Source organism: Gobio gobio (genome assembly GCF_949357685.1).
Source record: "Gobio gobio genome assembly, chromosome: 25".
Classification (NCBI taxonomy): domain Eukaryota; kingdom Metazoa; phylum Chordata; class Actinopteri; order Cypriniformes; family Gobionidae; genus Gobio; species Gobio gobio.
This window is the reverse complement of record NC_137121.1, coordinates 712,742-727,106: the sequence shown is the minus strand read 5'-3', so window position 1 is coordinate 727,106 and position 14,365 is coordinate 712,742. Positions and strand designations below refer to the sequence as shown.

At 43.2% G+C, this 14,365-nt stretch overlaps 1 protein-coding gene across 1 annotated transcript; it reads right to left on the bottom strand.

The window, feature by feature from the left end:
• Positions 1 to 2,470: 2,470 nt before the first annotated feature.
• Positions 2,471 to 4,031, bottom strand: LOC307121840 (uncharacterized protein). The gene is made up of 3 exons (XM_079809599.1): positions 3,786 to 4,031; positions 3,434 to 3,565; positions 2,471 to 3,169 (listed from the first exon to the last, which is right to left on the bottom strand). The coding sequence occupies exons 1-3, from the start codon at positions 3,922 to 3,924 to the stop codon at positions 3,084 to 3,086; spliced, it is 357 nt and encodes a 118-aa protein (XP_079665725.1). The 5' UTR covers positions 3,925 to 4,031; the 3' UTR covers positions 2,471 to 3,083.
• Positions 4,032 to 14,365: the final 10,334 nt, after the last annotated feature.

The following is a 14,365-nucleotide window of genomic DNA, read 5'->3' as shown; positions in this document are numbered from 1 at the left end:
CACGTCCATGCTCCAGCCCACGTCCATGCTCCAGCCCACGTCCATGCTCCAGCCCACGTCCATGCTCCAGCCCACGTCCAGGCTCCAGCCCACGTCCAGGCTCCAGCCCAAGGCCCCGTCCAGGCTCCAGCCCAAGGCCCCGTCCAGGCTCCAGCCCAAGGCCCCGTCCAGGCTCCAGCCCACGGCCCCGTCCAGGCTCCAGCCCACGGCCCCGTCCAGGCTCCAGCCCACGGCCCCGTCCAGGCTCCAGCCCACGGCCCCGTCCAGGCTCCAGCCCACGGCCCCGTCCAGGCTCCAGCCCACGGCCCCGTCCAGGCTCCAGCCCACGGCCCCGCTGTCCCGCCCAAGAAAATTTTGGGGGGGGGCAAGGGGTACATGGAGGCCATGAAGGCCACGCCTCTGTGGCCCCCTGAACCGCCATTACTGCCATGGCCTGTAGAACTGCCGTTGCCGCCATGGCCGCCCACGCCACAGGGTCCAGGTCCGCCCACGCCACAGGGTCCAGGTCCGCCCACGCCACAGGGTCCAGGTCCGCCCACGCCACAGGGTCCAGGTCCGCCCACGCCACAGGGTCCAGGTCCGCCCACGCCACAGGGTCCAGGTCCGCCTACGCCACAGGGTCCAGGTCCGCCTACGCCACAGGGTCCAGGTCCGCCTACGCCACAGGGTCCAGGTCCGCCTACGCCACAGGGTCCAGGTCCGCCTACGCCACAGGGTCCAGGTCCGCCTACGCCACAGGGTCCAGGTCCGCCTACGCCACAGGGTCCAGGTCCGCCTACGCCACAGGGTCCAGGTCCGCCTACGCCACAGGGTCCAGGTCCGCCTACGCCACAGGGTCCAGGTCCGCCCACGCCACAGGGTCCAGGTCCGCCCACGCCACAGGGTCCAGGTCCGCCCACGCCACAGGGTCCAGGTCCGCCTACGCCACAGGGTCCAGGTCCGCCTACGCCACAGGGTCCAGGTCCGCCTACGCCACAGGGTCCAGGTCCGCCCACGCCACAGGGTCCAGGTCCGCCCACGCCTCAGGGTCCAGGTCCGCCCACGCCTCAGGGTCCAGGTCCGCCCACGCCTCAGGGTCCAGGTCCGCCCACGCCTCAGGGTCCAGGTCCGCCCACGCCTCAGGGTCCAGGTCCGCCCACGCTCCCAGGCCCGTCCAGGTCATGTCTGGGTCCGGTGCCCCTGCACGGGCCTGGCCCACCATCCCTCCCCCAAGACCGCCCCCCAAGACTTTTTGTTAAGACTCTTTGTTAGGTTATTGATGTGTTGGTGTTGTTTGGGCGTCAGGGGCCGCCCATAGAGGGGGGGATCTGTCACAGGGTGTTTTGGTGATGGTTCATGTTCATTGTTCCTTGTTCATGTTTTAGTTTATCATGTTCTTGCTTTGTTTTAGTGTCATGTTCACAGTCTTGTCATGCACTTCCTGGTTTTGTCATGTTTCAGTGTCATGTGAATCCCATGCCCTCATGTGATCTTGTGTCTTGTCCTGTCATTGGTTCATTGTCTCATCACTGTTCACAGGTGTCACTTGTCTTGTCATTAGTCTGTGTGTGTATTTAAGCCCTCATGTTTGCCATGTGTCTTTGTCTGTTATTAACGTTGTACCCGTTGGTGGTGAGTGTTCTCAAGTCTGTTATGTTTAATCAAGCCAAGTTTATTGTCAAGCCAAGTTTATTGTCAAGCCAAGTTTATTGTCAAGCCAAGTTTATTGTCAAGCCAAGTTTTGTTTGTTGTTTTGAGTTGTTAGGATTTATGTTTGGATAAATAAATGCTGCACATGGGTTCTGAACATTTGCCTCCAGTGGACCGTATGTTACAGTATGAAGAAGTTACACATTTTTGGAAAGGTGTGAAAGAAATGATAGAGAAGATCCTGCATGTTAATATTCCACTGTCACCTTTACTTTTTTTTTTAAATTTCATTTATATCCTAAAGAGATCAGTTTAAAAAAAAGATTATATATTTATGACTATAGGTATTCTTCAAGCAAAACGGCCTATTTCTTTAAATTGGAAAAGTATTTGTGCTCCAAGTATAGGACGTTGGCTAAAAGAAATGGTAACAAATACGTCAAAAAGATTCCTTTTATATTTTAAGGAATAAATATACAGTTTTTGATGGAGTTTGGGGACCTTTCAGATCATTCTTAAAACATGGTGGAGTAGGAAAGGTGTTAATAGAAGACAAAGAAAAGAGGAGGTATCGAATATCAATGTAAAATACTGAGAAGCTTTGGTTTTTTCTTTTTTTTCTGTTTTGTTTTGTTTTGTTAAAAGATAAGTTGTGTTATTCTGTCATGTGAGTGTATATATCATTGTTGTCAGCAGTGTGTCCTCAAAAAACAAGGCAAGGGAGGAAAGTGTTAATGTTACACCAGAGATGTTGGGAGAGAAAAAAAGAGCAAAAGATGAAAAATAGAAAATAAAAGATAGAAGAGAGGGATAAAAGCAAGGATATGTGACTAAGATATTTGTGGTTATTACTTTATTGATGAAGAGAAAGCTGCACATCTGCTCAACATCATCAAGAGGAACAACAGAACAGTGGAAGAGAAGACCTTTATTAATACACAACGTTTTACAATGGAGATGTTTTAAAGCAGCTTTACAGCGATAACAGGAAAATAATGCAGCGGTTGGGTTAAACGTTTGCTTAAAACAACCCAATTGCTTATTTTTAACCCAGCATTTTTTAGAGTGTAGAGAAGCTCTAGAGGAGAATCGTGTCAGTTCAGTATTTGAACACATTATTATTGAGTTGATTTATCCGTACAGCCGCTCTGGAGAAAACAGTAATCGCTCGGTTCAGTTCTCATACAGCACCGTCAGATCAATAATACTGGTGAATATTAACACATTTAAGAATATTATATTTTACACACAATCACAAAACCCTCAGTTCATCTGCTCATTGTGACTGTTTCAAAAGAGTTTGACTTGGAGAAGTTTATGTTTCCTCTGTCCCAGAGCGTTTTTGGATCCATTTACACTTAGTTTAATCAGTGATAACACTGGATATTTGTTCTCTGTGCTTTTGTCAGTTAGATGAAGGCTCAAGAGGATTAACAAACCACAGATTGTCGATTTTACTGCGATTCGGGATAAGGATTCGGCTTGTTCATTGTTCTGTAATATATATTTTCCATGGATTCAGACCTGGGCAATCTAAATTCTATGAGAGACAATTTATAAATACGGTTAAAAAAAGACAAGTCATGAACATTGATAAATAAATGTCATTATTCTTCATACTCATGGATTTGTGTCAATGTGAATGATAAATAAAAAATATATTTCTTTGACATGCACAGGATATAAATTCTTAATATTTAGCATATGATAAAATAATTAAATAATCATCAAACCTAATTTTAAAACAATAATCAATGCATTAATGTCTCAATGAAGTGTCAGCATGTGAAATCATAAATCATACCTGGTCCTCCTCCTCCACCAGGCATTTTCAGCACAAAGAAAAGAACAGATAAGTGTTTGATTTTATAAAACTCAAGTGTTTTCTCATCTTCCAGTGGATCTTTCCCAAAAATAACCCTTAGGACATCTGGATCTGACAAAAAGAAGAGAAAACATGACACCAAATGACGTTACAGATGAATATCAAAATAGTGTGTACATTTAGAAAGACTCCAGAAACAACAGAAGTGTTTATGAGCAGATGATTATCTGTGATGTGTTTATTGCAGTTAAACTCTTTGTGTTCATGGCAAAAGAAGAAAGCTCATGTCATTGCTCTGTGTTATCTCTGGTATGGAGTAAAGTGATATTACCAGGTCCTCCAGGAATCTTCTCTTTGAATTTCATCTTCAGTTCCCTGATGGTGGTTTTATTAAACTCCTCTTCTGAATCCGCCACTGCTAATGGTTTATTCTTCTTATCATTAAAGTTGATGAGGACCTGAAACACCATTCTGAGTCTGGTTTAGCAGAGAATGACCACGAACAGAGAAGATAAGGAATCGTTCGATCGCTGTAAGTTAAATCTTAAAAGCGATGGTGCAGTTTCACTTTCACCTTGAGTTCCTGTGTGTAAAGAGGCGTGTTTAACTGAACATGACCTGGAAGAGCAGCTGGACAGAAGACAGATGGCAGGAAAACAGAGGAAACATCCATCTGAACATTATAAGCCCATGTGTTTATTTAGCTTTGTTTTGTCTATTAATGACAGTGGGAATGTCCAACAGTTCTGTTCTGACTTCACTGGAGGAAATGCTGTGGCTGTGAAATATATCTTTATAATTGTGTGCAAAATGCCGGTGAGAACTTTTGTCTGACACGTCACTGCAGTCTTTATTTCTTTTCTTTTTCAAACATACATGTAACATTTCAGAAGATACAAATGTTTCACATATAATTCTCTAAAGAATGCGTAGCATCATAAAACATTTATAACACTTTAAATATCAGGATATCCTATGGTATCAACATTCATATCAACAATATTTAAGACAAATATTCATATATTAAAGAGGTTAGACAACAGAAAATGGTATAGGTGTATAATCAAAATAAAGAAGAACAATTTATTTCTTTGTAAATGTCCGTAGTTCTTATTGTTTTGTGGTTTGAAAGTCCTTGAAAGGTTTCAAAATAAACCTTCAGCCGTGAAATGGGTGTTCCCTTTCAAAAGCTACACTCAATGCTGCATAAGCTTATGCAAATGGGGATGTCTTTGACATAACCAGCTGTGAAAATAGTGTGAAAACACGTCAATGAAATTGACCCGGGAGGTATTTATAGCCTCGGCCGGTGACGTCATAGGCGCACCTGCTGCACAAGGCTATAAATAGATGAGCTTCAGCTGGAGCAAACCAGATCTTTTTGTTTTCAGACCAACTCTGTGTTATGGTGTGTTACAAAGTCTCTGAACAAAAATTCTCTCTCTCTTTCAAGACTCAACTCGAGATCTTTGTTAGGAGTTAGTTTTCAACATGGCAGTGTGCAGATTTCTCTCTTTCTCATCTCTGTTACAAAGAAACATTAGTGGAAAGAGTTCTAGTTAAATCTGATCAGTTGGAGACCAGTCAGCAGAGTAAAACGCTGTATATCCATGTTCTCTTTCAAATAACAGAACTGGATGCACACGTTTATTGCTGTGTGTGTTTGGGGAAGAGCATGCGGTCGCTGCATTGAGTCAGACGAGTGCGAGCATTGCAAGCCTTTACAGTTAGAATGCTTTATGCTCGTCTTGGCTACTTTCAGTCCGCACCAGTTTTCGGAGCTCTCGAATGGGTTTGTTGACGAGCAAGAGACGGGTCCGTCCCTTTCGTTTGCTTGCTCAACAAATGCATGTTTCCCCGCGTGATCCCGAAGCGCGCTCCAGCGTTTCTTCGGCTCGCGCGGGGAATGATGATGAATCTCTGGGTCCGCGGACCTCGAGCAGCCGCCTGCGATCATTCCTCACATGATAGTGAATCCATACGAGGAATTTATCGAGGTGGTTGTTCGCGCGGTGGCCAGGGCAGTTTGTCTGGTACCGTGAATGAGAGATCCCCGAAAGCAGTGAGCTTGAGGTTTCTGTCTAGAAAAAAAAAAAAACATTTACTTCACGTGTTTTTGTACCCTTGACTTCGACATTTTCGACTATCATGGGTGCGAAATCGCGTGGATATGTTAGAATACCCCAGGTGGGAGACGCTCACGAACTATCTCTCGCCTGGGTCTGCATTTTCATTAAAGAGACATACCTCCCCATAAAGCCATGTAGAAAATAAACGTCGGCTGTCATGGGCAAAGCTTATATATATGAATTATATATTATATATTATTTTATATGGAATATATATATATATAATATATTATTTTATATGGAATATGTATTGTATATGATTTATATAAGAATAATAAATATAAGGGGACAGGCTGGTGCTGTGCTGCACACAATGGCTGTCTTGCAGGCATATCAGGCTGACCTTCTGAAGGATTTGAGTGGTTCATTTGGTGACTCAGTTAACTGTAGTGGCCAGATTTAAAGGAGTGGAAGAAACTTGAAGTGTTCACTCAGTTTCTTCCTCAATGCACTCAAGGGGAGGGGCTGTCAGCCACATAACCTCTCTTCGGTCCTTCAAGATTCAGGGGGGTAATAAGCAGAGTGTGGCGAGTGGCGCTCTCCCTCGTAAAGACTGGAGACCGGCTCGTCATCCTCAACAACCTCCCAGGGCAGACCTCGGGACTGTCATCAATATAAGAGGTCCAGTGGTCTGGTGCCCAGTCTGCCCCCACGGGACAGGGCATGTCAAACATTTGCTTGCCCCACCCAGTTATCCTCAAAACCACTCCATCCCCGCCGCCTCTGGTGATTCGGGGGGGCAGTGGTTTCCAGTGAAATGTTAGACGTTCAGTGTTTAAATCCTGCTATCATCCAGGACATAGAACGTCTAACATCCCCTCAACAGGAAGTGTTAAAATTGTCACTCTCAGAGTCTCAGGCAGCGTGTGAACTTCTGCCAGGCGTTTCTGCATGGGTGTTAAGCACGGTAAAAATTAGTAAACTAATTTATTTGTCATCCTCCTTGTTTGAACGGCGTGGTCTCCACTTCCGTGAAGGCGGAGTTGGCGTTCGTACTGTCACAAGTGACAGCTGTTACTTCCTGGTCCCCAGTAGGGTGGGGGGGGGTGTCCAATCTCAGATCTTCGAGGCTTAAACCGTGAAGCAGTTAAAGTACTCAAGGTTAAGATGTTACAGTGAAGGCGGTCGTGTCGCATATTCAACATTGTGATTGGATTCGGCACGATTGATCCGAAGGACGCATGTATTCACATATAAATATTGCCACAACACAGGAAGTTCCTGAGTTTCGCTCTTGGGGGCAAAAGCTTACCAATTTCGGGTCTTCCATTTGGCTAGCCTTGTAACCGCACATAAACAAAATATATGGATGTATTACCGGCTCCATTGGGATTCCGGGGCATTCAAATTTTGAATTACAAAGGCGATTGCTAAAATTAGCACAATCACATGAGATGGTGCTTCAACACAGAGTATTGGCTCATCTAGTTTCTCTAGGGTTGAGACTCAACACCAAGAAAAGTGTTCTTTCTCCTGCCCAGAGAACGACTTATCTAGGGTTTTTTTCGGTTTTTGGTCACAAGGTGGGCACAATGGTTTCCCGCTTGAATCAAGACCATTCAGTATTCCCTGAGCAAAGTCAGGCTAGACCAAGATCTTACTGATCATCAGCACCAGAGTGTTAGGTCTAATGGCATCAGCATCCACGGGTTTCCCTTTGGGGTTGTTGCACATAAGACCGTTTCAGTTGTGGCTCAAAGCCAGAGGACTTAGGGCCAATCCTCAGGCAAATAAAGTGGCGCGCCATGTGGCTTCGTACACTAACTATGTGGTTCAGACCCCGGTTTTTGCCTTGGGTCCCACTCTAGGCGTACCTTGTCGTCGCAAGTTACTAACGACGGCCGCTTCCCTGACGGGCTGGGGTGCGGCCTTAAGTGGTCGTCCAGCCCAACGGGAATGGGAGGGTCATCAACTCAGTTGGCACATCAACTGCCTCGAGTTGACGGCTGTATTTCTGGCCCTGAAATACTTTCTCCCCCAATTGAGGGGCTGTCATGTCCTAGTGCGGGTGGACAGTACAGCTAAATATCTCGTATATAATCACCAGGGGGGTCTGTGCTCACGCTATCAGAATAGCGAGACAGATTTTTCTCTGGGCTCAGAACAAGTTCCTGTCACTCGAGCAGTGTACATTCAAGGGCGGTTGAATGTGGGAGCAGATTTACTGTCCAGACAGAGTTACAGATGGGGGGGTGGAAACTCCACCCAGAAGTAGTCAAGCAGATCTGGATCAGATTTTACAGAGCTGACCACAGGGAGTGGACCTCTTCGCCTCTTCTCAGACAGCGCAATGTCCCTGCTTCTCTCTGTCACCCAGCCCCGCTGGGTCTGGATGTGATGGTTCATACATGGCCCAAAATGTGTCTGTATGCCCTCCTTCCAGTCGCTCTGCTCCTGGGAGTTCTAGCCGGGGTTCGCCAACAAGGGTCTTGCTTCTTATCGATAGCGCTGCGTTGGTCGAACAGGGTTTGGTTCTCGGAGATAGTGTCTCTCCTCAACGGCTCGCCTTGGGCGATTCCGGCGAGGAGGGACCTTCTGTCTCAGGCAGAGGGCACGATATTCCATTCCAGGCCCGACCTGTGGAACCTTCATGTTTGGCCCCTGAAGGGCACCAACTGAGGGACACGGGGCTTTCGCCTGCAGTTATTGAGACCATCCTAAGTGCTAGAGCTTCCTCCACTCGGAAGTTTATGCTAATAAATGGGGTGTCTTTGAAAGGTGGTGTACGACACAATGTAGATTCAGTCAACTGCCAGGTAACTTCAGTTCTGGATTTTCTGCAAGAAAAGTTGTCATCAGGCACCTGCCCCTCCACTCTCAGGGTTCATGTGGCCGCTCTTTCGGCTTGCCACGCCTTGGTGGATGGGGTGCCGCTCGGGAGACATCCTCTACTCGCTCGCTTCATTCGTGGGGTAGGCGGTTGAGGCCACCTGTTAGAACCAAGATCCCTTCATGGGACTTAGCTTTAGTCTTCGAGGGTCTGGTTGAGACCCCCTTTGAAACATTAGCTTGCCCCTCCACTCTCAGGGTTTATGTGGCCGCTCTTTTGGCTTGCCACACCCTGGTGGATGGGGTGCCGCTTGGGAGGCGTCTTCTGCCTGCTCACTTTGTTGTGCCAGGCAGTTGTGGCCTCCATTAAGAGCCAAGATCCCTTCATGGGACTTAGTTTTAGCCCTCGAGGGTCTGGTTGAGACCCCCTTTGAAACATTAGCTTGCCCCTCCACTCTCAGGGTTTATGTGGCCGCTCTTTTGGCTTGCCACGCCCTGGTGGATGGGGTGCCGCTTGGGAGGCGTCTTCTGCCTGCTCACTTTGTTGTGCCAGGCAGTTGTGGCCTCCATTAAGAGCCAAGATCCCTTCATGGGACTTAGTTTTAGCCCTCGAGGGTCTGGTTGAGACCCCCTTTGAACCTCTAGAATCAGCGTATGACGAACTTCTGACTCTAAAGATGGTTTTTCTTATGGCTATAACTTCTCTGAAAAGAACTGGGGACATGCAGGCTCTGTCATTATCGCCATCCTGCTTAGACTTTGCCCCAGGTTTGGTGAAAGTGATTTTGCATCCCCACCCTGACTACCTGCCTAAGGTTCCTTTGTCGACTGTACATCCTGTCACTCTTGAAACCTTCTACCCTCTGCCGTTCACAACGCCGGATCAGGAGAAACTTCATAGACTGTGTCCAGTCCATGCTCTTCAGGCCTACGTCCACCGCACTAGCCAGTGGCGTAAGTCAGAGCAACTGTTTGTTTGCCATGGGGGCCGTAACAGAGGTTCTGCCACCATCAAACAATGTCACATTGGGTCAGGGATGCTACTGCTCTTGCCTATGAGGTGCGCGGTCAATCTTCACCTATAGGATTAAGGGCTCACTCCTCCAGGGGAGTCGCCTCTTCTACTGCGTTAGCAAGGGGTGCTCCCTTACAAAGTGTTTTTGATGCGGCAGGTTGGTCCTCTCCGCACACATTCTTAAGACTTTATAGCTTGGATGCTCATGCCACTCCGGGCTCTCATGTCCTTGAGTCGACATCACAGGCTAATGCCTGAGGCTTCTTGCGTTCTTGTGCACACCTACACAACCGTAAGGGGTCCAGGCACCATCAAGCACGGCGGCGTGGGTATTCTCGTTCCCATTTGCATAAGCTTATGCAGCATTGAGTGTAGCTTTTGAAAGGGAACACTTGGGGTTACTTGACTGTAACCTGTAGAAGATTTTATTAGTTAAAAATTAGCAGTTTAAGGCTAATGAAAAGACACTATTATGTTCAAATGTGTAATGATGTTTCAAGGGTGGTCAAATGGTTGCTGACTGTGGTTAAAAGTGTGCTGACTTTGAGAATGCCCTTTAGAAGGACAGGAACAGAATTAGAACTTAGAATGTGGCCATATGTGAGCCAGGTGGGGTGGTGGTTACCATGTTAGGAAGACAACTATGGTATATATATGACAGAAAATTCAAGTAGCAGGAGGGCCGGTGGCTGACGGCCCTCCGGCTTCATTGCTGTGTTTGGTGTGAATAAAGCCTCTTCTGGAATCACTAATCCTTTGTGAAGAAATTTTTATAAGAAGAGAATTCTTCAACATATTTGGCGACCCCGGCAGGACTGGCTCAGGAGCTGATAAAGAACCGCGGCAGGGTGTTCCTGGACGAATCAGCACAAACAAGTGGTCACGGTAAGCAGTTTTTGCTTAAAGTCTGTGTTATTCGCCAGAGATGTACCTGTTGTGGTGAGACAGCTTCTCCAAATTTAAAGAACTGAAAAGGATTTTTGATTTCAGAATAAATGCATGCTGTAGAATTTCTAACAAAAAGGCCTTGGGGATAAGAAAATATGTAGAAGCGTAAATTAGGTTATGTGTATTCTTGTCAAGCCAGATAGTTTTTTTAATTGAGCTTTATCGTGTTGAGGAAGTGTATCGATAAGGTTTTAATTGTGTTTTATCGTGTTGAGGAAGTGTATCGATAAATTTGAAAAAAAAAAGGTTTTAATTGAGCTTTATCATGTTGGGGAAGTGTATTGATAAGGTTTTAATTGTGTTTTATCATGTTGAGGAAGTGTATTGATAAAACTTGATAAAAAGGTTTTAATTGTGCTTTATCGTGTTGAGGAAGTGTATCGATAAGGTTTTAATTGTGTTTTATCGTGTTGAGGAAGTGTATCGATAAATTTGAAAAAAAGGTTTGAATTGTGCTTTATCATGTTGGGGAAGTGTATTGATAAATTGGACAAAAAGAGTTTTAATTGTAAGTTATTGAGTTGAGGAAGTGTATCAATAGACTTGACAATAAGAATTAGTGCATTGATTTGATTAAATAAAAAAATAAGAAATACAAATCGTGTTGAGGAAGTGTATCGATTTGATTAAGTTAAATAAATAAGGAAAAAATTAAGAGTAAAACAATAATTATTTTCTTAAAAGTATAGAATAGAGTGTGTTTGCTGGACTGCCTGTGGCTAAGAATAGTGTGTGTGTATGTGTGTGCAAGTTTGAGTGTCAGTGGTTAAAAATAAGCTTTTCCTCTTGTGAGGGTGTCTTCCAGCATTCTGTGTTGGAGGTACACATTTCATTTGAGAAAGAGATAAAAGAATGTCTGAATGAGCCCGAGAGACATTCAGTTAGGAAGAGTGGTGTTGCAGAATTAGAACAAAATAAACAAGCCATATGACAAGTGGTGAATAATTTATTAATGTAAAGTAAAGTTAAATAGTAAAATTAAAATTTGGAAAATTAAAAAGTAGCTGTTGATTAGCAGATATTGTATATGATGAAAAATAAAAAGACAAAGTTAAATAAAATAAAATAAATAAATAAGTGATTAATTTGAAAATTATATTTGAAAACAAGTTAAAGTTAAAGAAAGTAAATTAAAGTAAGTTAAAGAAGTGAATCAGGTCTAGAAATTGTTTATTAAAATAGTTATTGATTAAAGGACAATTATGGCCACTCCGGTGGAAATGTTATGCTCAAAATACCCACTGTGTACAGAATTAATAGATGAGATGTCAAATAAATGAAAAAAAAAGGATATGATAACCAAATGGCCAAAGGAAGGGACATATGATGTAACATTATGCAAAGAAATGGAAACCTTGATAAAAAATTACAAAATCAAGAACAGTTTAAAGAAAAAGAAGAGAGAAATTAAAAGAGAAAAGGAAAAAGCAGTGCTGGCATTGTTCAGAAAAGAAGGAGAAGAATTATTAAGAAACATAAGACAGGCAAGGAAGATTTTAAAAGAAGTAGAAAGAAAAAAGAACACATGTTTTCTAACACTCTGTCAAATGTAACTCCAGAAGGGCAGTTCCCAGTTCTAAAAGGGTTGGTCGAGGTCATAGGTGAAATGCAAATGGAAGGACAGATGGAGTTAGAAAACGAAAAACAAACAAGACAAGATGTGAGACAAAAAGAGAAAAGTAAAACATTAGAGAAAAATGTACCGTTAGGTTATGTATTAGAGCAACTAAAAACTAAGAATGAGGTTAAACAGGCAGAAAGAAGAAGAAAAGAATAATAAAATAAAAAATAAATAAAAAGGTGAAACAGAAACACAAATAGAAGAATTAAATAAAAGCATCAAAGAAATAGAAGAATTATTAAAATGCACAGAAATACAGGCGAGTGATAGAAAAAAAAATTATTAGAGAGTTTAAATATAGAAAATGAAGAGGAGGTAACATTTGATGAAGAAAGGTGGTCACAAGTAAGAGAAACAGGGAAGTAAAACAACTCCCTATTTTGATTATGGGTGACAAAAGATTTTGAGGGGCTTGTCAACTGCCTTCCTGACATCCAGGAGAGAGCTGGGAAATGGATAAGACAATGGGCAAATTGTGATCTGTGGGGGACATTAAAACACTTCTGGCGAAAATTCTAAGTGGATCAAAAAAAGGAAGAAATTCTTCAAGTCTCTGAACGAGACAGAACTGTGAACTCTTGCTATATGGATGAGACTGTTTTTGATGCATATCGTCCGGTAATATGACAGGAATTGCAAAAGGAGTATCCAACCAAAGTAGACAGCTGGGGGACACAGAAAGTCCAATCATATGTGTGCAAAGCAAGAGACTGGAAATCCAGAAGGAGACCCATTGAAGAGAAGAGTCAGACCAAATGGCAGCGCTCCTGTGAATACCTCTGTAAATAACCCACTGCAGCAATTCCTCCAAATGTACACCAGGTTCCTGCACCCATGGTCAATGTGTAAGCTCAGCAACAAGGGCCGGCAGGATGGAAAAGAAATACACAGCATGGAGGACAGAGAGGGTTGTGGACAACAAAACCAATTGCCCAAACAATCCATGGCAACAGTCACTCAGGGGTGAAAGGTGGGGTGGTTGGCAACGACCCACTCAAAATTTGCAAAGACGGGACAAATACAGTTAATTCCTCTGACAACTCCAGTTTGATTACAGACTAAAAATAAAAGTGTGACCTTACCAGTTCTTGTATCAAATCAAACTCCTGTAAATTTGTTAGGAAGAGATGTATTATGTAAATTAGAACTTCAAATTTGGTGTTCTCCAAAAGGAATGTATATAGACTTACAAGAAATAGGAACTCAAATGATGATTTCTGAGCCAAAAGAAAATGTGATGTAAGACAAATCATTAATAAATGGGGAAAGAGTATTGAAGCGCAGATTTCTGAAGCTCAGTTACCAAAGTCAGGATTTCACTGTACTATAATATATGACGATGAGAGAGATGAAAAAAATAGAAAAGAAATGGAAAAAAGAAACAGACAGAAAAAAATTGAGATTACCTCAAAATACATTATAGTAGGTAAACAGGGAGCAGCAATGAAAATAACTGAAAATGAATTCACAAAAAATTGGGTCAATGTACCAAATTCTGTTCCGCATGTATCTTTATATACAGGAAAGAATTGGGAAGGCAAAGATTTAGGGCCAATGATGAAAAAAGCTGAACAATGCCAGTGGAATTCAACAATAAATCCATTAATTTTACTCTGTTGACAAAAATTTCATAAAAAGTCTTGTGTGAAACAAAATTAATGGGGATTACTCAAGAAATAATTATAAATCAAAAAGGACAAACATAAATGATAGCAAAATCCCAATCAATAGAGACTGTTGAGAGTGAGCTATTTAAGGATGTTTAGTGGCAATACTTACTCCAGTAGTTTTGATAGAACCACAACCACAACTGGAAGATATTGTTCGAATACAGCAGCAAGCAGGCCCTTATGAACATTCTATGTGGCATCAGAGGGGGGAAAAAAAAAGATGAAAACGATATTTGGCGTTCACATGAAGGACAGATTTTTGCACCAACAATGCTTTTGAACATTCTCATTTCAGATGCGCAGGGATTTGATCACTGCGCGAGGGGGGAAGTGATAAGAAAAATGAAACAACAAGGATATTGGTCTCCATATTTATACGCGATGGTAGACAATTTTAGGCATCTGGTGATGGATTATGTGGACATGATAAAGCGAGTACAAGGTAAACGATATATGCTTGTGATAATTGATCGATAGAAGCAGTACCATCTTCGGATGAGGGTTCAGGAACAGTAATCAAATTTCAAACAAAAGAGGTAAATTCTTAGATTTGGAATACCATCAGAAATAAGTTCAGATAACAGGTTGGCGTTTATAAAAAAAAAAAAAAAAAAAAAAAAAAACTTGCACTAATGACTTGTCGCATGCAAACTAACAGAATCATACATTTAACACCGCATGGAATGCTTACGGGTCGACCCATGCCTGTACCATATTGCAGAGGTAGATTGATTAAAATTGATTGATACAAAGGACTGC